The 23,076-nt window shown below is 45.8% G+C and overlaps 3 protein-coding genes across 8 annotated transcripts; 1 reads left to right on the top strand and 2 right to left on the bottom strand.

Annotated features, from left to right (window-relative positions):
* Nucleotides 1-19: 19 nt before the first annotated feature.
* On the bottom strand, nucleotides 20-2,716 carry LOC117644550. The gene is made up of 2 exons (XM_034384105.1): nucleotides 2,144-2,716; nucleotides 20-937 (listed from the first exon to the last, which is right to left on the bottom strand). The coding sequence occupies exons 1-2, from the start codon at nucleotides 2,210-2,212 to the stop codon at nucleotides 653-655; spliced, it is 354 nt and encodes a 117-aa protein (XP_034239996.1). The 5' UTR covers nucleotides 2,213-2,716; the 3' UTR covers nucleotides 20-652.
* Nucleotides 2,717-3,456: 740 nt separating this feature from the next.
* Nucleotides 3,457-4,898, top strand: LOC117644206. The gene is made up of 2 exons (XM_034383472.1): nucleotides 3,457-3,495; nucleotides 4,510-4,898. The coding sequence occupies exons 1-2, from the start codon at nucleotides 3,457-3,459 to the stop codon at nucleotides 4,780-4,782; spliced, it is 312 nt and encodes a 103-aa protein (XP_034239363.1). The 3' UTR covers nucleotides 4,783-4,898.
* Nucleotides 4,899-5,476: 578 nt separating this feature from the next.
* Nucleotides 5,477-20,080, bottom strand: LOC117644548. 6 transcript variants are annotated; one of them, XM_034384102.1, is made up of 12 exons: nucleotides 20,017-20,080; nucleotides 18,179-18,243; nucleotides 17,336-17,472; nucleotides 15,559-15,687; nucleotides 13,987-14,158; nucleotides 13,178-13,323; nucleotides 12,640-12,822; nucleotides 11,407-11,710; nucleotides 9,872-10,103; nucleotides 7,770-7,963; nucleotides 6,870-7,054; nucleotides 5,477-5,943 (listed from the first exon to the last, which is right to left on the bottom strand). In XM_034384102.1, the coding sequence occupies exons 2-12, from the start codon at nucleotides 18,201-18,203 to the stop codon at nucleotides 5,779-5,781; spliced, it is 1,872 nt and encodes a 623-aa protein (XP_034239993.1). In that variant the 5' UTR covers nucleotides 18,204-18,243; nucleotides 20,017-20,080; the 3' UTR covers nucleotides 5,477-5,778. The 6 variants fall into 6 exon arrangements, with proteins under 6 accessions (XP_034239993.1, XP_034239989.1, XP_034239990.1 ...); XM_034384098.1 differs by lacking the exon at nucleotides 20,017-20,080 and adding an exon at nucleotides 19,496-19,958; XM_034384099.1 differs by lacking the exon at nucleotides 20,017-20,080 and adding an exon at nucleotides 19,047-19,182.
* Nucleotides 20,081-23,076: the final 2,996 nt, after the last annotated feature.

Raw genomic sequence — 23,076 nt, 5'->3', positions numbered from 1 at the left:
CATGGCCCAGTTAGTAATTCTTCGTAGTTAGGACAAGGATGTCGGCATTCCCACAGTTCTCATTGCAGTTCGAAAGTTCTCTCCCTGGCGGTTGTGGTGAAAGATTCTATGCCTACTGCGCTAGCCGCTGTGTCTCTCTTTGAGAGCGTTAAGATGGTGCCTTGCACCCTAACCAGTTATCATGGTTTTCCTAGAAGGGGCCGATTTCATCTGGCGAATACTCTACCTTACATCCACTGGTAGAAAAAATACGGAGAAAGTACGGAACGTGTCTGATCAATTTTTTACCTGGACCGTCCGTACCTTGACAACCACAGAAGTTCTGTACATGTTTCCCGAACCAGTTTACATGAGATCCTTATGGAGACTACAGAGAACCAGTGCGGAAGGTCCGTGCCTTTTCCATACCCCATTTTCCGTACCAAACCACGGAATTTTTTGCTGTGTCAATGTAGGTATTACTTAGGAGTGCACCGAGGGGCAAACAACTTGAATTTGGGTGTACAGTTTCCTTGAAATAACAAGAAATACCCTTGAAATAACAGTGTACAAATTTTGACGAAGTTGTTTGCCCGGAGTGCACCAGGTTTACATTTTATCAAAGGAGGAAAACACAGTAACGGGTAAATTTTCAACACCTTTATTACTAGGATTACTTGCCCGCGGCCATGGACAGAGCCACGCAAAGCATGACATCACCCACCAAGGAGCCAAGCTGCCAGGAGGCGGTGGCCTTTCCGCACTCTAACATTCCGGACAGGTAGCCGCTAAGCAGCAGCGTCTGGCGGCGGTTGGCGTAGCTTCGCAGCAGGGCAGTGAGGGAGTTGTTGTGGTCGTTGACTACGTTCTGGGGGAAGTGGGTGACGGCCTGGGAGGAAGCGATGCAGCTCTTGAGGAGACCCTGTCTGCTTGCCCACGGCACTGCGAGCGGATCATTCTGAAAGTAAAATAGAATTGGAGTTCACAGAGGTCCGCAGATTGAAGGAACGAAACTCCTAGTCTTCAGTCAGTCAGGAGCCACAACAAGTTGATTGCATCAATGTAGTATTTTGCTATGATATGACTTCCTAGCAGCCTGAGACGGATTTTTACGACGAATGTTTACGTGTGTTTATTGCATGTAAGAGCGTGTACGGAAACGGCACGACCATGTTAACGTAGAGACATGTCATCATTGCGACTTTTCGAAATATCCCGGATATATTTCCCGAAAAAAAAAAATAGCTACAGCAGCAAACTACATTCAAAATGTAGCAAGCTTCTGAGAGCTCTTGCGTTACAAACCTAACTGTTTACCGAGTACACACTTACAAATGCATGCTTGCAAGTACACTTTAATAAACCCATGGGCAAGTGGGGAAAGTGCTGCAAATGCGTGTTTAGTAAGCAGTACACTCAAATGCCTGCAGTCCGAATTGGGTTGCCCAGAAACTGGGGACATTTTGGCGGCATACAGGACATGAGCCCCGTCCCGTTTGAGCCCCGATGGTCTGAGCCCCGACCTGAGCCCCAACCTGAGCCCGGGTTGAGCCCCGACTTGAGCCCCGACCCAAGCCCCAATTTCCAGAGCCCGGATTGAGCCCCGACCTGAGCCCCGTTTGAGCCCCATTTGAGCCCCACTTGAGCCCCATAGCAATAAATTATGCAACAATGCGTGATTTCAGGTCGCGGGGCTCAAATGGGGCTCAAGTGGGGCTCAAATGGGGCTCAAACGGGGCTCAGGTCGGGGCTCAATCCGGGCTCTGGAAATTGGGGCTTGGGTCGGGGCTCAAGTCGGGGCTCAACCCGGGCTCAGGTTGGGGCTCAGGTCGGGGCTCAGACCATCGGGGCTCAAACGGGACGGGGCTCATGTCCTGTATGCCATTTTGGCGCCCTAAAAAGTGGAGCGGGCGACAAAGGCGCCCAGTTTCGGGGCATGCTAACTGGAGACTGAATGAGAGTATGCCTTGCATGGAGTTATACGGCTACAAGTATGACTTTGAAAGTGCCTTCTTGCAAAGTATGGGTTTGTTGGTGTGCACTGGCAAGCATTCATCTGTGTGTCCTTACACAAGCCTGAAGAGAGGCCATTCAGTATTCCCTCCGCGAGTGTTTTGATCCGCAAACATTGGAAGATAACTAATTCGAAACAGCAAGGTCTTACCGCTTGGTGGGTTAGGCCAAACGAGGCCACCAACAAGACGCAGGGGACAAGAACGACGGAGATCCTCATGTCGATGTATGTCTGCACGCTGCGCTCGACCCGCTTATTAAGGGATTCCTCATGGCCGATCGTGACTTCCACCAGCACGAGAATTTTACGGTGGCACGTCTCAAATTAAGGTAGGGTGTTACACGTGTCCCTCAAGCGTTAAAGGCTCGAAAACAGGTAATGGGTAACAAAACGGTTCTTAAAAATTCGAGTTTTAGTCCAAGCTGCAGGAACTCTAAACATCATGATCGTTCAGACGAATACTGCTGGCTAAGATTAGAGTTTTAAGGTTGCCGTTTTATCAAGCTGTTCTCGTTTTGGACCCGAACGGTGAGAAATAAATACCAGCGGCCCGATAGCAGCAAATCCGATCCGACCAGCAAAAGGGGCTGTTGCAGGAGCATCATACAAATCCTTCAGTAATATTGCTTGCCACTCCAGTGGCGCTTCGTTTGCATAATTTAGCCTTCTGGCCCCATGCCCACCGCAGAGCTAGTGGTAAGTTTGCTTGCCACAAATTTGGAAAGCCGTTTTTTAAGTCAAAATTTGGCAAGCTTTGGTCGGCAATCTTTATAAGCTTGCCAAATTTTGGCCAAATTTTGGCCAAATTTTGGCAAGCTGGGAAGTATTTCCGGACCAAGCTTGCCAAATTTTGGCAAGCTAGGGAGTATTTCCGGGCCAAGCTCGCCAATTTTTGGCATTCAAAACGGCTTGCTAAATTTGTGGCAAGTAAACTTACAACTGGCTTTGCAGTGTCGCTCTCCAGAAAAGCCAAAATTTGGCGTTCAGGCCGCAGCGGAAGGCCAAATTCACTCTCTGAAAGATTTAAGACGATGCACTCTGAGAAAACCTTACAAACTATTTTGGGCCTTACAAAGAAAAGTAGTTTGTATAACAAAGTATTTTGAGCATACGCTAGCTTACAAACAAAATACTTTGTTATTTACGAACTATTTCTTCGTATAATAAAGTATTTTAGTTTGTTTTACGTATGCTCAAAATACTTCGTAAGGTTTTAAGAATGCATCCATTCGACTGTGTTTCCAATTTGTAGCTTTATCTCTTTAACGATTGTGTTTGCGTGTTTGGAATTACCATACTACGAAAAGGGTGCACCAGTGCACCACCTATTAGATCCGTTTAATAGCAGTTGTCACGATGTGGCGTGACAACGGGACACGACAGTAGTGCCAACGGCCCCGGGCGCGGCTACTTAAGGAACGGGTGTCGCTCCCAGCGAAGTATTCGCCTTGGAGATCTCCGCCATGAAACTCGTCCTCGTCGTAGTGGCAGCCACTTTGATGGTAAGGCCGCCATGACAGCGCTCTTTCGGCCGGCCACACGCTCTCACTAAGTTGTCCGGGGTCGCCAAGTAAAAACTCTACGAAAAACCGCTTCGTGACACGAAGAAAATGGAGGTTTTGTACAAACTACGAAGAAATGCTTCCTATCGCGAAGCAAAATCCTTCGTTATACCAGGGGGCGGCAACGGACTAGGAGGCGCGTGAAGCCATGCGCGAGTAAGGTGCAGGGGTTACTTATTTTGCTTCGATTGTAAGATCTAGGCCGTTGATTGCAAAACGCTTTGCACAGATCGAAAGAGCACAAAATTTGGGGTGCATTAGGCCTAGTAGACTGCCCGATACTTCCAATTCAACCGAACACAAGGGCAAAATCATTTACACCAACAAGGCGCATTCGAGTTTTTTCCTAAATTTTATGATTTTTGTGTTTTTTTGGTGTTTTTACTGCACCTTAATATTGGGTAAGGAAGGAGTTTCGAGAAGGGCAATTAGCCTAATGCACCCTAAATTTCAAGCCCTTTCTATCGGTGCAAAGTGTTTTGAAAAACACAGTCTAGTTTTCATAATCTCGAACAAGTGCGCAACCTCTGCACTGACGGCGCGAGCATCGCTTCACGCTCTCCCTAGGCCGTTGCCACCCCCTGGTTATACGAAGCATTTCTTCATAATACGAAGCAATTCTACTACACCTTCGTTTTCTTCGTAATTACGATGCAAACGCTTCGTAGGCTTTCTAGAGTGCACCAACAGCTGCATAAGATTTGTTTCTTTTTTACGTGATGCACTTATAACAGTAGCAATTTTTAATATCAGTGTGGTCGCAGGACGTCGCAGCCAGAATTAGGTGCTCGAAACGATGTCGATGGATTTTTCATAGATTCTACGTCGAATCGGCGTCCTTTCGAACACCTAATTCTGGCTGGGCGTGGGATGAACCGAACGCATTTGCCGAGTCCCATTTGCGCCAGGACCGATCTAAATGATACACTTGCCTGTGCTTTGCTCGGCAGTTAGTTGGTGCAGCAGGGCGCTGCGCGCGTCGATCGGCCGCTCAACGAGAAGCTGACGACGTGCATCGGGCTCCCGTTGCAGCCTGGTGTGAGCGACAGGCACCCGCTCACGGCCTGCATCCAACTCGCCACCGCCTACTTCCGCCTGCTGCGTCGGGACTGGCACCGGTTCTATGTGACGTGCGTCACCAACAAGGGCACGGCCGAGCCATCCATCTACGAGAACTGGGCCAGCAAGGCTGCCGACTGCGTCGACCAGTGGGCCGACATTCCTTGAACATGTCACCAGTTGCGGGTGTTGTTGGTACCCTCGTACAGCCGTTAAAATGTCCTTCCTCAAAGGAGCCTCACGAGATTGGCATCGGGATACCAACTAAAAATGAGTCTCTGCAATAAACGAAGGAGCGTGCGATAATGTTACCATCAGTGTAAAACTTTTCTTTGCTTAGTATTATGGTTATTTTGAGGTGCTTAACACTGACGATGGCTGTCTACTCCACCCGTCGCTCACCTGCGATTTGAACATAAATTGAAACAATAAAATGATTTTGAGGCTACAGCATTTGTTTGTAAAAAGGATTTGAGTTCTATCACCTAACCCAACTCTGAAAATGGATTAGTCGGACACAGATCCAGAAAGCGGAACAAGGAGATAATTCGACTTATTTCCGACTTCCGACTCTGACTTAGTTTTTATTTTAGTAATGTGCCTCAGGATGGTTTGTATCATCACACCAAATTATTTGACCCTATTCCTAACAGTTTAGGAGAAAATACACTTTCTACGTGCCCCTGAAATGGCTCGAAGTCACGCCACTACATTTTCAGTGCACCGTGTAAAGTAAGGATAGCATGATAGCATGGAGACTTCTACGGTGGATGATGTTTCTTGAAATACGGTTGAAGTGTTACTGCACGGTTAACCAGGAAATTTTTGAGTGTACGGATGTTTTTACAGTATCATGCATGACTCAAGTAACGCATTAGACTTTATTGGCATGAGTAGACATAAAGTCAATTCATTAGACCAAAAGCACGGAAAGACCCATGATCCCTTCCCAACAATACAAGAACGTTTATGTTTTAGACCATCTTTCTTTATTACTTCAAATTCTCCAATTCACTGACCACAAGACGGACTAAAAGAACCACAACTACATTCCCCCCACCATAGACCATCTCACCAAAATAATTCAAATTATTGATTGGCAAATAGGACGCATGACACGTGACCCCTCCTAACAGCAAATTACATTTTGTTGAGATAGTCTTTCTAAATCACTTGAAGTTCTTGAGTGTCCTTCTTTAAGACTGGATTCAGAGCAGCTAACAACATGTTCTTCTGCGAAATAAGAGAGTGAACCGTCTCTACTTCGAAAGGACTGACAGAGGCTTTCTTCACAGTGGACAAATCCTCCGCGAACTCTTTCACAATGGTCTGAAAACACAAAAGAAAACGAAATGAACTAGGCAATCATCACTCATCTTTACCTGCAAAAGCTATTCACAGATAAGAAAGCACAGCAATGAAGAGCGTATACCCATGCAGACATTCGAAATTTGACCGCATCGCCCAGAGCACGGTATTACGAAGAGAAAAATGAGAGTGAGGAAAGAAAAAGAGGGTAAAGGAGAAAGAGGAACACAAGCGGGAGAGAGGAAATGAAATTTCATTTCTCTTGAGAGAAAGAGGAAGTACAAGCGGGAGAGAAAATAGGAGAGAAAAGGAAGAGGAGAAGAAGGAGAGAAAAAGAAGAAGAGGAAAAAAGAGAGTGAACACTTTCAGACGCACTATTGACTTTCAGTACATGGTATTGACACTTTGTTGACAAAGTCTGGTCTTTTGAGCAACAGTATATGAGCGATCATCTGACAGAACAACTTATCTTCATTGGGAATCCCACTATAGATACGCTGTTACGAATGCCACACATGTACTTTTCACTTTTGTTCTGATAATCTGCATTTTGTTCGTACTTATTGACAAACAAAAAATGCTAACAAATTTCATGTGGTAAATTGTCTTTAAAAAAACACTACTGTTGAAGGCTAATGCTACAGTACCTGGTTAGTGACGAGAAAGTCAATAAGAGGCTGAGAGTGGAAAGAGAGAAGAGAGAGGGAGAGCGCGAGACCTACGTACAATGGGAAATAACTCCTGCCAAATTTGTACACCAAAATTCATCAAACTTGTAAAATTCACTAAAATTCATTGAAATTTATTGAAATATGTCAAAATTTATTAAAATTCATTGAAATTCTTCTCAAAACTCAGTACTTTTCACCTGAAATTCATGGTAAGTCAGCTAAAATTTATTGGATTTGTTCACTGAAGTCCACAGTGATTTCCCCCAGCCCACGTACCGTCCACTCGGCCCTCCGGGCGGTGCACTGCCACGGCGGCAGGGCTGCAAACAGGGTGACGCTCATCACGTCCAGCACCACGAGCTGGCGCAGCAGGTCGGTGCGGTAGTGGTTCACGCCCGGACGCAGCACCTCCACCGCCCGCAGCAGGTCCCTGCCGTGCGAGGAGTAGCGCCGCGCCTCGTCTGCAACGCCACAGCCACACCGAGAATGAGTCTTGATGAGTACGCACACTGAGAAAACCTTAAATACTATTTTAGGCCTTGCAAAGAAAAGCAGTATTAAGTAGTAACAAAGTATTTTGGGCAAGCTTGCAGCTTGCAAAGAAAAGACTTGGTACATTACGAACTATTTTCTTTCTATAATAAACTAATTTAGTTTGTATAATGTATGCTCAAAACACTTCGGAAGGTTTTAAGCGTGCAGTTTTTGGACGAGGCCGCTCACCACATTTTTATGTACTTATATTGTCCATAACTATGCACTGTGAAAAACATTACAAACTATTTCAGGCCTTGCAAAGAAAAGCAGGTTGTTGGAAAGTATTTTGACCATGCATAATCTTACAAAGAAAATACTTCGTAATTGACGAACTATTTCTTCGAATAACAAAGTAAATTAAATTGTAGGCTGAAGTATATGGGCTCTAAATAATTCGTAAAGTTTGAAGCGTGTGGCCTTATTTCGAGGGGTCCTTGTCAAAAGATCTTATTTGGGCGTTGCCAAGAGAATCACCTTGAACGCATGCGAATTTCACTCATTTTGATCATTTGGGACGGATCCGAGAGAAAGCGGATGATAATTCTACATGCACTATTGGTTACTTTGATCTGTCATCTTCAGCTTAAAGAGAATAAATTACAATTTATCTTGATTACGACAACATTGCTATGCACTCACCGATCGTCTTGGGCATGCGCAGCTTGAGGTTCGTGATGTCGGCCTCCACGCCGTCCTTGTCGGGACACAGGATCTGCCGCTTGGCGCGCAGCACCAGGTGGTGCGTGGGGTGCAGGGGCCCGTTGGGCGGCAGCGCGTCCGCGATGAACTCCTCCCACTGCGCCACTTCCGTGGTGCGGGCCGCCACCAGGTCCCTGAGGCCAAAATACAGCCCTATAAACTTTTTGAATTTAGTTGATTTTTTTTTAAATTTGCATTTTGGTGTCTACATTTTTTTGAAGTGGTTTTCCCTTATGGTTTTGACACACCAGAGCGATTCTCACGTTTCGGGGTAGTTTCGTTTCTTCTGACTCCTGTGCCCAAACGAGCGCAGATATCGACATGGGGTTTGTTTCTGATGTTAGGGAGGGCCATTACCCACTAAACGCACACATTTCGAAAAGTTCTCGTTCGTTGGATTGGTCTACGTAGCGTTTGGAATACCCCAAATGTAACTTCCGTGATTGTCCAAAGAGAACACACTCGAACTTTCCGCCCCCAGTGTGGCGGTGTGGTTCGAAAATGCTGCCCACTGTCGATGGGGATCCGAACCTTGGCATGTCTCGAGCTAATTTCAACCGAAGACCAATACGCCAGACTTCTTTCAAAGGTACTTATGCTGCAACGAAAAATGTCCTCCGTATATTTAATTTAACTACACAAATTTCGAAAAGGCAGCTCTGGACTTCTCCCCAAGCCAAACTTTTAACTTTCCATGACACAAGCCATCAAAGTGGAGTCCCTGGGATATAATTGCATGGGTCGCGGAAATCTAAGATGCTGTACACGGTCTCAAAGCGGGCTAGAGCATTATAAAATGGCGTGTATCAACAATTACCTGTAACTTCCGTGGCACCCTTTATCCAATGTTGCAGCAGCACTAGGTGAAAAAATTTTCCGCTGAAATGTCGGGCTTAGAGCATCATTTGACCCTGGAACGACTTTTAAGCCACAGCAAGCCCGAGTCAGCCGTTAAAGCTGATTTTCACACTTTGTAACTTCCGTGATAACGTAATTTCCGTGATCAAAACACCCACTAAAACGTATGGGAATACCTTATGGCTCATGTTTTCAGGAAGATAGTACAAGGTCTTTACTATAAATACCATTGCCATAACTCTAGTATCATCCAGGACCCCAATAATCAGAAAAACTTAATTGGATATTTCTCACTTTCGGCAAATCAGAGACGCCAAAACTACCCCGAAACGTGAGAATCGCTCACCAAACTCTTGTGAACTTTTAAAATGCATTGTAATTGCACCTTTTGGTGCCTAATGATGCATGCACAGATATGTGCGCAACGTGTGTACAATATTGCATAACTGTACACATTTTGTGCATCTCTCTGCATTAAATATACACAGCGGTGCATGATATGAAACAAACCGTACAAACGTATCTGCGCATGAATTAAAAAGTCCACAAGAATTTGGTGTGAACGATGTAACGCCATATTCCTCGGAGTTTGGTAATGTTCATTTGACGATGTCACATTCGTTCGAACGTGGATTGACATCAAGACGACTGCGACGTCGTTTTGCAACGTACGCTACAAAATTCACATTCGAAAAAATGTGACGTCACATTGGTTGAATTCAAGTGAGGTGCGGTTCTTTAAATCAGAGAACAACACGCCTGCAGGCAGGCCTTGGCATTGTAAATTCGTATCTTCGTATCCCGAAACAAAATTCTTCGCAATACAAAGCGATTATACAGTTCCTTCAGTTTCTTCGTTGTTACACAGCAAAAGCTTTGCAGACTTTTACGAGTGTTGCAGACATTAGTTCATTAAGAATGCGTGCCATCTGAATGTCTTACGAAGAAATTTCCCATAATACGAAGGGAATGGCGCAAGTATTTTACGAAGGTGGTTTTTCTTCATATCGTGAAGGTTTTTCTTTGTGTCTTACAACGAAAAAGTTTGAAACGTTCGTGTTACGAAAAAACATCGCTTCGTATCATGCTTGCGCCGAATTCACGTTAACATGTGAAGACCATAGGTGAAATTTAATTGTAAGACATTAAGAGTGTGTTCTCAAAAGGAATAGTCAGACACCAACCCGAAGTACTCCTCGAGCAGCAGGGGCAGTCCTTGGCCCGTGGCGCCGTCCAGCTGCGCGCCCTCCGGCAGCCAGGCCTGGCCTCCACCCACGCGCCCCGACACCATGGCGCCCAGCAGCCCCCCGAGAAACCTCTCCCCGTCCTGCGCGGACGTGGCGCCCTCGCAGCCACAGCCGTCGCACCGCCAGCGGCCGCCCTCCAGCACCAGCACCAGCTCGTGACAGCCATGGTCTGGAACATAAAGGAAAATTCGATTCAATTTCCGAGTGGCGCTACCACCGTAGAGGTGGGGAAGCTATTGTCTTATAGGGAAGACAATGTCTCTGGGACTTGAAACATGTCAAAATATGCTGCATTGCTGTATATTTCACGAGTCATAGGCATACAGTGTAGATCCGTAGAACTGAACTGCACTGAAAACTCTCGAAAACTGACAAAACGTGATGGATGGCTGCGGTAGTCCTTCCGTACACCCATTGGCATGCAAAACTCTTCGACCTGAAGCACACTGAAAAGCCCTACAGTGTATGATCCGCACGTGTGGTACTACCAGACCACAGCAAGGCATCCGTGCCGGAGCCCCTTCTCACCGCTCTGAACGTCGTTTGGCGTATAGTTATCACTTTAAACCAAAACTGTGATAATTAGGGCCCAGACCGGCCAAAACATTTTTTTTTTTTTAATTTTTAACGCGTTAATTTTTTTATTTGATGTCATAGATGCGATAGTTTGAAGGAATCGCATAAGCTCTCTTAAGGATACTGTAAAGTGAAACTAGCATGTCCTAGAAATATTTATCTCAGGCACATCATTTTGAGGTCACAATTGAACCACCATAAGATGAATTTTTTCCCAAAGTTGGGGGTCCTAACTCCTGTAAGTCTCTTGAGTTATGAAGGTTTACGTAAAATTTTAGTCATTTCTCCCAAAATTGTCCTCACGACAAAGGATTAGCTACCCAGTCTTCAGGTTTTGGCAATTTCATCTGTTTTTGAATAGGAAAAAATTAGCGTTAGCAGATTTGAAGATATCGGTCGAGAAGAGGCTGTAAGAGCCGATTTTTAATTTCCTTCAAATTTGTGAGATTTTGAGCCATTTGGGTCTTGTTTTTGGTTTTTCAGGAAAACTGAGGCAGATATTTAAAAAAGGGCAACGCTTTCTTTTTCCTATTCAAAAATAGATAAAATTGCCAGAATCTAAAGACTGGGTAGCTAATTCTTTGTCGTGAGGAGAATTTGCGAGAAACTACTACACTGCCAATCCAAGTGTGAGACAGTCTCACACTTGGATTGGCAGTGTAAAAGTTTACGTAAACCTCCATAACTCAGACTAAAAGGAGTTGGGGCCCTAGTCTTAGGGTATGAGTTTAGGTAATAGAAAGGAACTTTTAGCCCTAAATTGAGACATCTGACGCAAGTGTTTTCAAAATGTCAAATAGCCACTTTTTTCACTTTACAAAAAATAACCTTAACTCGGCTAATTGTGGGAAACTTATCCCATCAGAAATAACAGTGGGGCTTCCCAGAGTACTCACGCTGCCAGCAGGCGCAGCGCCACGAGTTGAGGTACAGGCCGCGCTGCGTGGGGTCCTCGCACAGCGCGCAGCGACACACGCGCCCCGTCATGTCGGCCAGCACGGCGCGGCGCCGCTGCGTGTCGCAGCCCAGGGAGGCGCTGAGCGGGTCGCGGATGAAGGACGTGGTGAGGCGCTCCCCCTTGGCCACGTCCCGCGACGCCACCAGCTGCATGTCCTTGGAGTCGCGGCGGCACGCGTAGCGCCACGCCGTGGGCAAGCAGCTGTGGCCCACCAGGGACAGCCCCGCGAACACGCCTCCGATCTGCAAGAGGAAGCGGAAGTTCCAAACGACGCCGCTAAGAGCAAAACACGGCAACACTGGTAAAAGTAAAGCATAACTCTATGATTGAGTCAAGCATAAAGTTACGCTTGAAGACGAAATAGAGCATTGTCTGCAAATTTTTCCCATGCATCCAGATAGGTGAAATCTTGGGGGAAGAGCCTGTTACGCTTGATTTCAAGCGTAAACTGATAACGCTTGAAACAGAGGGTTTAGTTTTTACCTGTGAAAAACACGGGTCCTCGCTGGTTTCCCAGATAGGATAGTTCTAAATCCGCACTGACAGCGTCTCACATGGCGTCAAGGCCAGTGGCCCCCTGCACGCTAGGACTTAGTGTTTACGTACGATTCTGTATAAGGTGCTGCATCATTTTAAACCTACGTACTGTTCAGCAAAAAATTTTGCTCACATTGGCATTGGAAGACGCATTTTATGCAAATTCCACGTTTGCACAAAATCGTGCATATTACACTGAGAAAACCTTACATTGTTTTGAGCCTTAGAAAGAAACGCAACCTGTTATAACAAAGGATTTTGAGCATATAAGCTTGCAAAGAAAAAAAAACTTCGTAGTTTACGAACTATTTCTTCACATGACAAAGTTAATTAGGTGGTACTATGTATGCTCGAAATACTTCGTAAGGTTTAAAGCGTATATATACGTATACAAATACAAAACTCTACACAAACGCAGTAAACTCCAACGAAGAATCGAATAATCACTTCGTATTAAGAAGAAAACGAAGGCATTGAAAAATGTACGAAGAAATGCTTCCTATCACGAAGAAAAATCCTTCGTACGAAGTAATTCCACAATGCCTTTATTTTCTTTGCAGAAATGCTTCGAAGGTTTGGAAGAGTGGACTCTTGGCGTGTGCTGCAACACCCCGACGCCTCACAGTGCACTCACCAGGTAGAACTCGCTGCCGCTGGCGCCCTCCATGCCGTTGAGCAGCGCCACGGCCAGGCCGCGCTCCAGCTCCTCCGCGGACAGGCAGTGCACCCGCGCCTCGTCGCGCAGCCACTGCGAAGCACGGCGCAGCCTCCCGGCGAACGCCTTGTGGCTGTCCTCGACGGCCTGGCGGTGCACGCCCTGGAAGCACGTCGGGCAATGAGCAGCAGTAACTGTCTACTTCGTTCCAAAATGCATGCTGGCAAGGACACCGAAATACACAGATACCTAATTCCAAAGCTCCTACGAGCAAAAATGACAAAGAAGCTGATTGTAAGCGGCTAGAATGCGATTCCAGCCAATGTGCTTTGGCATTGTACGTTGTGCAATATCTCAATGCATTCCACCATGGGCAATGTTCACAGCTTGTAATCTCAGTGCAAAAGAACGTGACACTTTGACACATCACATTCGTTTAAACGGGATAACACGTTCTTTTAAATGCGAGTTATGTACTTGGTACAAAGGTTTGTAGTGCAAACAGTGAGTCACTCACGGCGTCCTTGAGGGCAGCTTGTAGATCGGGCAGCCGGCTGGGCAGGCGGCGCAAGCTCGCGCCGACCTTGGTGTCCGCGAAGGCCAGGCCCACCCGCAGGGCCGTCAGGGCGTCCAGCCTCGCGGCGCCGGGGCGGTTCGCGTCCCCTGCAAACACACAGCACTCTCAATGTCTCACAATGAAATATGACCTATGTTATTCGTATGTTACAGTGAATTCAGCCCAAGCATAATACGAAGCAATATTTCTTCGTAACACGAATCTTCTTTTCTTGGCCTTTATATTCCAAGATACAAAGTAAAACCTTCGTAATACGAAGAAAAAACTCCTTCTGTATTGTGCTTGCACTATTTCCTTGATATTTTGGGAAATTTCTTAGGAAACATTTAGAGTGAGATCCGTGATGTGACTTTGAACCCTGTTCATTGACAGAACTTTCCTGATTTTCCCAGGAACTATCCGGGAATCACATGGCTGAGAAAACCTGGCACCGAGGGGTTACCCACTCGGTACTTGGGCGTACACACGATTCCGGATTCCCGCGATTCCTGAACAAATCTTGCATAAAAGGAGAGGTTTTTGAAGATTTTTCTTACCTTTTGAGTGTTTTGTGTCTATTACATATCCCTCTCCATTGAAACTTTTAAGATTTTCGATAAAATTTTGAGCAAATTACGAACGATTCCCGGACTGAGTGTACACACAATTCCCGGAGTGGGTAACCCCTCGCCTGGCACCCACTTTCGCCGTGAGAACACCCCTGATGAAGACTGTATCACAGCACTCGTTCGGCGGTTGGCACCACTCACCAGCCTTGAGCTTGAAGCCGGCGCGCTGGAAGGCCCCGCACTCGGCCTGGTGCTCCTCGCGCAGGCCGCAGGCGGCGCTGCACACCGGCCAGCCGCACGACTTGCACTGCGCCACGCACGCCGCCAAGTAATCGCGCGACTCGCTGCCGCATCCCACGCACATGGTGAAGGGCTGCAGCCAGGAAAGGCATGAGGGAGGGAAAAGGAGTTAGAGAGAGAGAGAGGGGGGGGGGGGGGGGGAGAGAGTTACAGTTAGAGAGTGGGGGGAGGGGGAGGAAAGGGTTACAGTTACAGAGAGAGAGGGAGGGGGAGTAAAGGGTTACACTGCCTATCCAAGTGTGAGACAGTCTCACACTATTTAGTGCGAGACACTGTGTCTCACGCTTACAAGCGTAAGCCACGTTTGTCTCACGCTTCCAAGTGTGAGACACCGTTTGTCTTACACTTGCAAGCGTGGGTCCTGTGGCATTGAACCAAAGAAAACTAGACAGCAAGTGTGGGACAAACCGTGTCTCACACTTGTAAGTGTGAGACAAATGATGTCTCACACTTGGAAGCGTGAGACAAACGTGGCTCACGCTTGTAAGCCTGACACACTATTTAGTGCGAGACTGTCTCGCACTTAGATTGGCAGTGTACAGTTACAGGGGGGAGGGGGGGGAAAAGGGTTACATTTTCAGAGAGAGAGAGACAGAGACAGAGAGAGAGAGAGAGAGAGAGAGAGAGAGAGAGAGAGAGAGAGAGAGAGAGAGAGAGAGAGAGAGAGAGAGAGAGTGTTACAGTTTAGAGGGGAACAGAGAGAAAGACCTCAGAGTCGAGGACCAATCTCAAAAATTTACACTCGTCAGTTGAAAATCTCCTTTCGATGGTGGTGAGTGAATACTTCAAATACATCGAATGAAATCAGCACATTCAGTTCAAAACCAAAACAAAAATGGAAAAATTCCAAAACGAGCTATTTTGGGCCAACGAGAAAATATACTCCTTTAAACCCGTTTCAGGGAGAAATTCGTTATTGTTGACTTGATTTAAAAAAAAAAATCAGCAATGGATTTGTTTGCAGAAAATTGTGCTCACATGTGCATGCATTTATATGCACATTACACTGCAAAAAATGTGAATAATACATGTGAACAAAAGTACAACAAAAACTGTACAACAGGGATTGTAGAAAGTACAACGAGAATTGTACAAACCACACCACAACGAGACCTGGACTGCACAGCACTCATCATGCCGGTTCAATTGTACTTTATACAACAACTGTAGTACTTAGAAAGTACAATAAATGCCTGATAAAAAAAAAACTTGCTAGAAGTTTGTGTACGTTTGTTGTGGTTTTTTCTAGCAGTTTATGCAAATTCCTCGTATGCAAGTTACTCGTACAAAATTCTACATGAACACGAGTGTGCCTGTTCACGGCAAAACCAACGTCCGGGTTTCCCAGGCGCACCCTGGAAAAACAGGGCATTTTTCCAGGGTGCGCCTGGGAAACCCGGACGTTGGTTTTGCCGTGTTCTCCAACGCCAAAATCCAACCCTCTCTTCCAGCGCAAACACTTGTCAGACTCACTGATCCATCAGCAGGGATGTCCCAAGACGTCGGGAAGGAGACAAGGGGAGTCTCGCGCATCAACACCGTGCCGGCGGGGATGGCCTTGGCGGCCACGAAGTGGCGTCCTAGCAACGGGTCACTGCGCACCTGTAAGGAAAAGCCAGTTCACTGGTAAAACTAAAGCGTAGCATTACCCACTGTTTTTCAAGCGTACTAATCAGGTTACGCTTGAAATCAAGCGTAACAGGCTCATCCGCCAAGATTCCCCCTATCTAAATGCATGGGGGAATTTCTAGTCTATGCTTGATTTCAAGCGTAATGTCTTCAAGCGTAACTTTATGCTTGACTCAAGCATAGAGTTACGCTTTAGTTTTACCAGTGTTCGATCAGCACTAAGGGCTTTGTTACAGAAATTGGATTTAAAGGTAAATTATCACTATAGTAGAAAGGTCTGCCAAGTTTATATCATGCACCCTCGTGTCATGGGTATGTTGTACAACCTCCACAAACATTGAAATGCAGACACAATTGAGCACTATGGAAAACAAAACACAACACTGAAATGCAGAGACGATTGAGCATTAACGAAAAATTAATTAAATGCCAATGATGGCGCACTCCAACGGTTCAACATATTGGATAAGATTCGGAAAAACGTGCATGAAAACTGAATTTTCGAAATTGAAGCTTAGAAAACCTCTATTAGTCCCCACCCATTAGTAGTGACTAAATAAAACTTTATAATGACCCAGTATCGACCGGAATATCACAAGAAACCCCAAGCTTAAAATTTCAGTTGTTTGGGGCACCACCTTCTTACGCCTTTCACCCTCTTGCTTTGCTGCATGAATGACAAGTGCAATTGCGAAGGGGTAAAAGCGACAAAGGATTTTTCAAGCGAGAGTTGAAATTTTAAAATTTGGTTTCCAGACCATAAAAAAATTATATAAAGGCCCCATTCTATTTTTAACTTAGAATTCAATTCTTTGGGGACCATCTAGGCAGCGGCAAGGCGAAGAAATGAATTTAAACTTTTGATTTAGTTGTGCACTTGACTCCAGTGTCGGCTGCTAAAACCGCGTTTTTATGTCTTTACTCTCAAATAAGTCCGGTGACGCGCTATTTTCTCTCTTTCATTTCATGAAGTAACTAGGAATACGATTATATGTATGCTTTTTATCAGTTTGCCTTTACTCCAAGCATTTTAAAAACGAAATATACCAGGTTCGAATGGGCAACATAACCCTACTCCCATAAGCGGCAATGCTATTTTCGGCTACTTTTAATCGCGGATTAACACTGATTTTGCCCGGTGACGGGGTTTGAAACTTTGCAGGTGGTTAGATCACTATCTTAGGAGCCTACTGTCAAATTTTCAACTCTTTCTATTAACTATAGCATGGTCGCTCGAACTACCTCAAGACTTAAAGTAATGCATCTGAAAGGCATCCTTAGGCATCAATCATGCCACTAGACAGTTAACCTTTTGAAGCCCCCTAAATATTGTCAGATTGGATTCGGCTTCAACTTCAAGAACTTGGAGCCGCTTTGATGCGTTCCCGCGGGTAAATTTTAGATGAGGCGCGCAACTGCAGGCTGATTCCGTGAGTCGTTTCTGTCGCTCGCCCTCTCTCTCTCTCTCTCTCTCTCTCTCTCTCTCACACACACACACACACTCACACACACACACACACACACACACACACCTATACGGGACGTCCCCTGAGTGCGAGAGGGTCGGTGCGACGAAAACGTCTCTCGGAATGTCTGCTGCAGCAGCTGCCTGCGGACTCACCTCGAGGAAGCTGCAGCCCAGCTTGTGGCGAGGCCAGTCCTGCAGCTGGTGGTCCTTGCCGCAGTAGAAGTCTACGCGGCACCGCGCGCACGCTCGTCCCTGCGCACCGCACACCGCGCACGGCCCCGCGTCTTCACCTGCGGAGCACGACCGTATTGGAATAGACCCTTTCAGTCGTCACCGTGTGCAGAACAAAAGTAATCAAATAAAAAACAGGAACCAGTTCCGCGCCACCTGGTGGCGACTGTTGTGAACTTCGTCCAGACCTACGCTTGTGACCAATCAGGGTTCAGCTTTCGACAGTTTACAGTAACCGCCGCTAGATGACGCGCTGCTGGTTCCAGAATTTTTTTTGGACTTTGGTTCTTCACTCGGCGATGACTGAAAGGGTCTATTGGACGAGTTTGTCTAATCGCCCTAATTCCGAAACATCCAAACGAATGTGGCACAATACTCAGGAACGTGACATTTTGTCACAGTCGTTTCCTGGAATGAGTGTGTACACGTGAACGGCACACTGAATTACTATGCCGGTTTTTCTGCGCGCCACTGCACGAAATTAAACATGCACTTCGTAACGCACGAATTTGTGCGCGACGATGCACGATTTCGTGCGCAAGCATGCAGAAAATCGTGCATTGTTGCGCACAAATTTGTGCGTTACGAAGTGCATGTTAAATTTCGTGCATTGACGCGCAGAAAAACCTACATAGTAATTTGGTGCGTGGAGAGGCAGGATTTACGCAAGTGCATACCTCTCGCACCTGGAACTCAGGGTAGGACTCCCTTAGAGATGTTCCACAACCGTGAAGCAGTGATCTCAAACAGTAGTAAGGAACTCACCATTAGCCGACGAGTTGCTAGACATCGTCAGAACCTCCAATGCAAAAAATCAACAAAAACGTGCCCTGTAAAAGAAAAACCATAGAAAAATTAAGTCATAAAAGTTTCATGCCAAGGAAGACAGTCTGGCGCGTCTGAGCACGACCATGCACTAAAGAAATGAAAGTACAACCAGGGTTGGCAACCGATAGCAAAATTCATTTTCACGTCTATTCTACGAAATGTACGATTCAGTAGGGGTCTTTCCTGGCTTGGGATAGAACAGTTTTGAACCGGCAATTGGCGTTTTAAGGCTACCCTACATATCTCTAGTCATTGGCCATTTTCTATTCACAGACTCCGATTTCACAAAATCTCAAAAGCCTTGTAGCAAATGTGATAAAATGTAAAAATGGCCACGAAAAGGAGGCCACGTACGCGTGGAAGACATTTAAGGGAACACCAACAAAATATAGGGAAAGACTAGTTTTAGTACCTGATGCCCGGAAACAGAACCTTGATCGTAACACGCACTCTGGAGATTAAGAGATAATTTAAAAATGAATTTCGTTTACGGTTGCTAACTCATGAAGTTAGATCGACTCGGGACGGGTGGGTCCGCATGAAAGGGCGACTTAAGGGCGCTAACAAACCGCTCTAGTCGTGGCCGAGTGAAGAACAAGAAGAATGACGAAAGACTCCTTTAGGGCATTTGGAGTGCATATGTTCACTGAAGATATGGCGTATTTACTTTAAAATATTCTCACTGACTTCTACCAAGCAAAGAGTCTTAAATATTTAAAGTAAAAGTTCCAAAAGGTTATCTTAAGTGATTCTTCTTTGTTCTCACTCGGCCACGACTAAAATGCTCTATTAAAACGCAACGCACGGACGAAAGAAAGGTGCGCCGAAAAAACAAAGATCTCTCTATCGCACGGAAGATATCTGCTGGCGTAACACGAAGCGATCGCAGGCAGCGCGTTAACCGGAAGAAAGGGACTTCCTGGTGCATTGCAGCCGCCGATGCGGGCAAACGAACTGTGTACGAGCTACGAACATACGTCCACGAACACACGAAACCTGGGCGTGTGAAGCTAAACAGTAAGTTACTACTGTTGGCACGCCCCGTTAGTCTTAACATCAACAACACACTTTGCCTTGCAGTCCTCCTAGTCTCGCACGGGGCGAAAATCGCCCGGTTTACTCGAGCAGTCGAGCGTGCGCATCTCTCACAGAGAGAGGGTCCCCAGCGCAGGCCACGGGACTCGGCACGGCGTGTTTATTTAAAATTTAATATGAAACCACTGAAGTAGGAGCAAACTGCCCCAATTACTTTACCTCGCGGTAACGCAGTACGCAGGGTGCAGCCTAGGCACTCGGCGGGGTTGAGGAGGCAGGCGAGCACGTCTTTAGACTTCTGGTGGGCGGTCAAGCCAAGGACACAGCACTGCTCTCCGCCGAACGCGCCACCGAAGGAACGATCGCGCCGCACTTCCGCTGACGGGCTGTGGGTCCGCACGCGTGATGGTGCACGGTTGGAGGCCGTGACTGCACTGGACGACCCGCGCCGCGACTCGTGACACGTTCTCCGAGGAGCCGTCCCGTTCTGGAATTCGCCGTCGTGCTCCCCTTCCCCCCAGGGGCGGCCGGCGACGCCGCTTGAAACAGTAGCCTGGTGATAAAACCAGGCGGCGCAAAAACAACTCTTTCAAAGGGTCCCCTTCAAAGGCTGCCCTTCGTGACGTCAGCTTCTCAGTTCCGCAGCAGGCCGTCTCGTGACTGACTCAGCAGGCCCCCCTCCCCTGCCCCCATCCCGTGGACTGGCACGGCAGCATGCGTTGTTGCGGTCGTAGCTGTACCTGCTCGAAGTGATTACCGCGTGACTACTTCCTGATTACCGAGCGATTACCATGTTTTCCGAGTGATTACTGTGTGATTACCAAGTGATTACCGTGATTTCCACGATTACGACACGATTACTAAGATTACGAATAATTACGGAGTGATTATCAATGATTTGCGCCTGCTGACTTTGTTGCGGAGTGTGTACGAAGTGCAGCCCGGAACACTTGGAAGCGAAGTGAATGCCATTCCTGTGTCCTGCACACACTAAATGTTTGTGTACAAATTTTGTACGAGACATCACCGTTTTTTGGGCACACGAACTTTTCGTGCAAATTTGTACAAAATTTTGCACAATTTTGTACACAAATGGCGAAAATGTGCAGTTTTTCGTACGGAAATTGTACGAAAATTTCGTGTGCAGAAAAAATGTTGTTTCGTACAAAATTGTACGTAACATTTAGTGTGACCATTAGATGATCTTGAGTTTCTTTTTCTTTTCTGCTTTGAGAGCGAGAGTGTAGCCCGGCATTCTTGGAAACGCAGTGGGTGTCCTCATCATCAAGTTTCATTTAATATTTTGTTTAACTTTTTCTTCATTTTTTAAAAATGAGGAGTAGTGTTGGAAATAAATTGTCAATTATCTGCCGTAAGTTTATGAATGGCTATGGTTGTTTGTATGGTAATATCTGCTCATGTGTCATATGGTAATAAATCGTCAACACTTTTGTGACATTTTTGTAATGGTATTGTCGTCCTATTTAGGGAATCGCAGCGCTGATGATGATGGATTATCCACAACACGACTGCACTTCGTCAAACCCACTTGAAAACTTACACGCTTTTTACGGACTATAAGAACAATAGTTTTAAATGTTTCGAAAAATTTTAACCTAAAATGTATTTTTGAAAAAAAAAATCCCCCAAAATTATGGGGGGGTGTCCTACGTTGGTCTTAAAAACTGTAAAATTTCAGCTTGGGCACAGACTTGGTTTCGGAGCCATGCCAGTAGTAGTATTGAGTGATGTAGCGAAGAACTCACTCAACAGCAACGAGGGTGTATCAGAATGGCTCAAATTATGATCACTAGGCAGATATAGAGTTCTTTCGCGCGGTGGGAGTGGGGCTCAAACGGGACTCAGGTCGGAGCTCAATCCGGGCTCTGGAAATTGGGGCTTGGGTCGGGGCTCAACCCGGGCTCAGGTCGGGGCTCAGACCATCGGGGCTCGAACGGGATGGAGCTCATGTCCTGTATGCCGCGTAATCCCTCGGCCACTAGGGATTTCGGCGACACTGCGTCACTTTTAGTGTGTCTTTGTCTCCAGTGCTGTGCACATCGTATCCAGTCCGCGTCCGCGTCACCGCAAGTTCGAGTCATCAATTTTGTTTCGCTGTACTGTTAGTGTGCGTAGTGCGTAGAGTGCAGTTAAGTGTTGCTTGTGGTGTCGAACAGCCACCACTCGTGTTCAAGAGTTACAAGCTATTTTCGCGACCCTCGGAAGCAGAACTTGTTTTCGCCAAAAGCGGTGTTACTGAGTTCCGTCTTCTTAACTGCAGGGACGGGCGATGAACGTGTGGGTGGCGTATTATATCAATTCGGTTCTCCTCTTTCATCCTCGTTCCCAAAGTAGTTTCTGCGTGTCGACCGAGTTTCCCTAAAGTGCATCCGGACCTTATGCACTGCTGCGCCTCTAACTGTTTACAGCGTCGACTCAAGTTTTGCAGAAGTGCTGCACTACGTTGGCTAGCTGCAGTGATTTGCGATAATACTGAGTGTGAAAAGATATAATTGATTTCTGAGATTTCATTATTTGTAACATATTCATTAAGAAAGGGATATGTTTTAACGGCACATTTTGTGGGCAGTAATGAAACTATTATCATGTTTCATAATATTGGTTGTAGAGATTCAGAACCAAATGTGAGTTGTCAAAACCCATTGATTCTGAAAATTAATCAACTAGTTCTTACGTTTCATAAACCACTTCTGAAAGCTTAGAACAGCAAGATATGAAATTTAAGAACTTTTTGGATATGAAATTTAAGGTCCATTGTTCTACAATTAACCTCAAATCCAGATTATGAAATTTACGAAGCTTTATTTTTAGAGTGGTTCCTTTGAAAGCTTACAAATGCTGTAAGTACTTTGTCTGGCACCGTTCATCATTTAAACCGAGTCGGTATAATACCTCATTTCAACCTTATATTCTGCAGACAATGTGGGTGAGCGACCAGTCGAACTTCTCAGGTTTCGTGGTCTTAAACTGGAAGTGATAGCGAACGGGCTTAAACAGCACTCAATTTTCGAAGGTTTTCTCAAGTTTTCACTTTAATGAAGCTTGACGGCGCGCCTTTGTTGAAGAAGAGCTCCAAAACCAAACATCATCGGCGCAGATGAAGCTGCTGTCTTCTAGTGGCCCAACAAACCACCACCGCCACTCAAACCGCTAGTCAAACCGCCCAACAAACCAGTAACTGGTTTCACTATCCCGTCTAGCAAAGGGGCAGCATTTACTGCCTGCAAAAAAAAAAGAAATACGACAATTAATACTTGAAGCAAGTTTTGACTGTTTAAAACTTCTATACACCCTTGCCCTTCAATCGACATTTTATCAATATTCATTGATGTTTCTGCGCATCAATGGAATTTTGTTATGAAGCTGAAAAGATTTTTCAGGACGAAACTGAATATTGTTAGTAAAATAAACACTGAAATTCAAAGGGTGAGACATGTCACCAAATTTCGGCGATACAAAATGTATCACCGAAAAAAAGGTCGTACACAAATGTATCACCGAAAAAAAGGTCAGATATCAGCAAGATTGGCACTGGTTTTCCTGAGAAAGTATCACACTTTGTTCGGTGATACAGTTGTGTACGACCTTTTTTCCGGTGATACATTTGTGTACGACCTTTATTCCGGTGATACATTTGTGTACGACCTTTTTTTCGGTGATACATGCGTGTACGACCATTTTTTCGGTGATAAAGTTTAGTATCACCCTTTTTTCGGTGAGACAGTTATGTCTCACCCCTCAGAGAGTGAGATGTATCACTATTTGATTTTCAGTGAATA

The sequence above is a fragment of the Thrips palmi genome, unplaced genomic scaffold (genome assembly GCF_012932325.1).
Source record: "Thrips palmi isolate BJ-2018 unplaced genomic scaffold, TpBJ-2018v1 HiC_scaffold_18, whole genome shotgun sequence".
In the NCBI taxonomy this organism is placed as follows: Eukaryota; Metazoa; Arthropoda; class Insecta; order Thysanoptera; family Thripidae; genus Thrips; species Thrips palmi.
The sequence above is the reverse complement of the archived record's forward strand: the minus strand, read 5'-3'. Positions and strand labels throughout refer to the sequence as shown.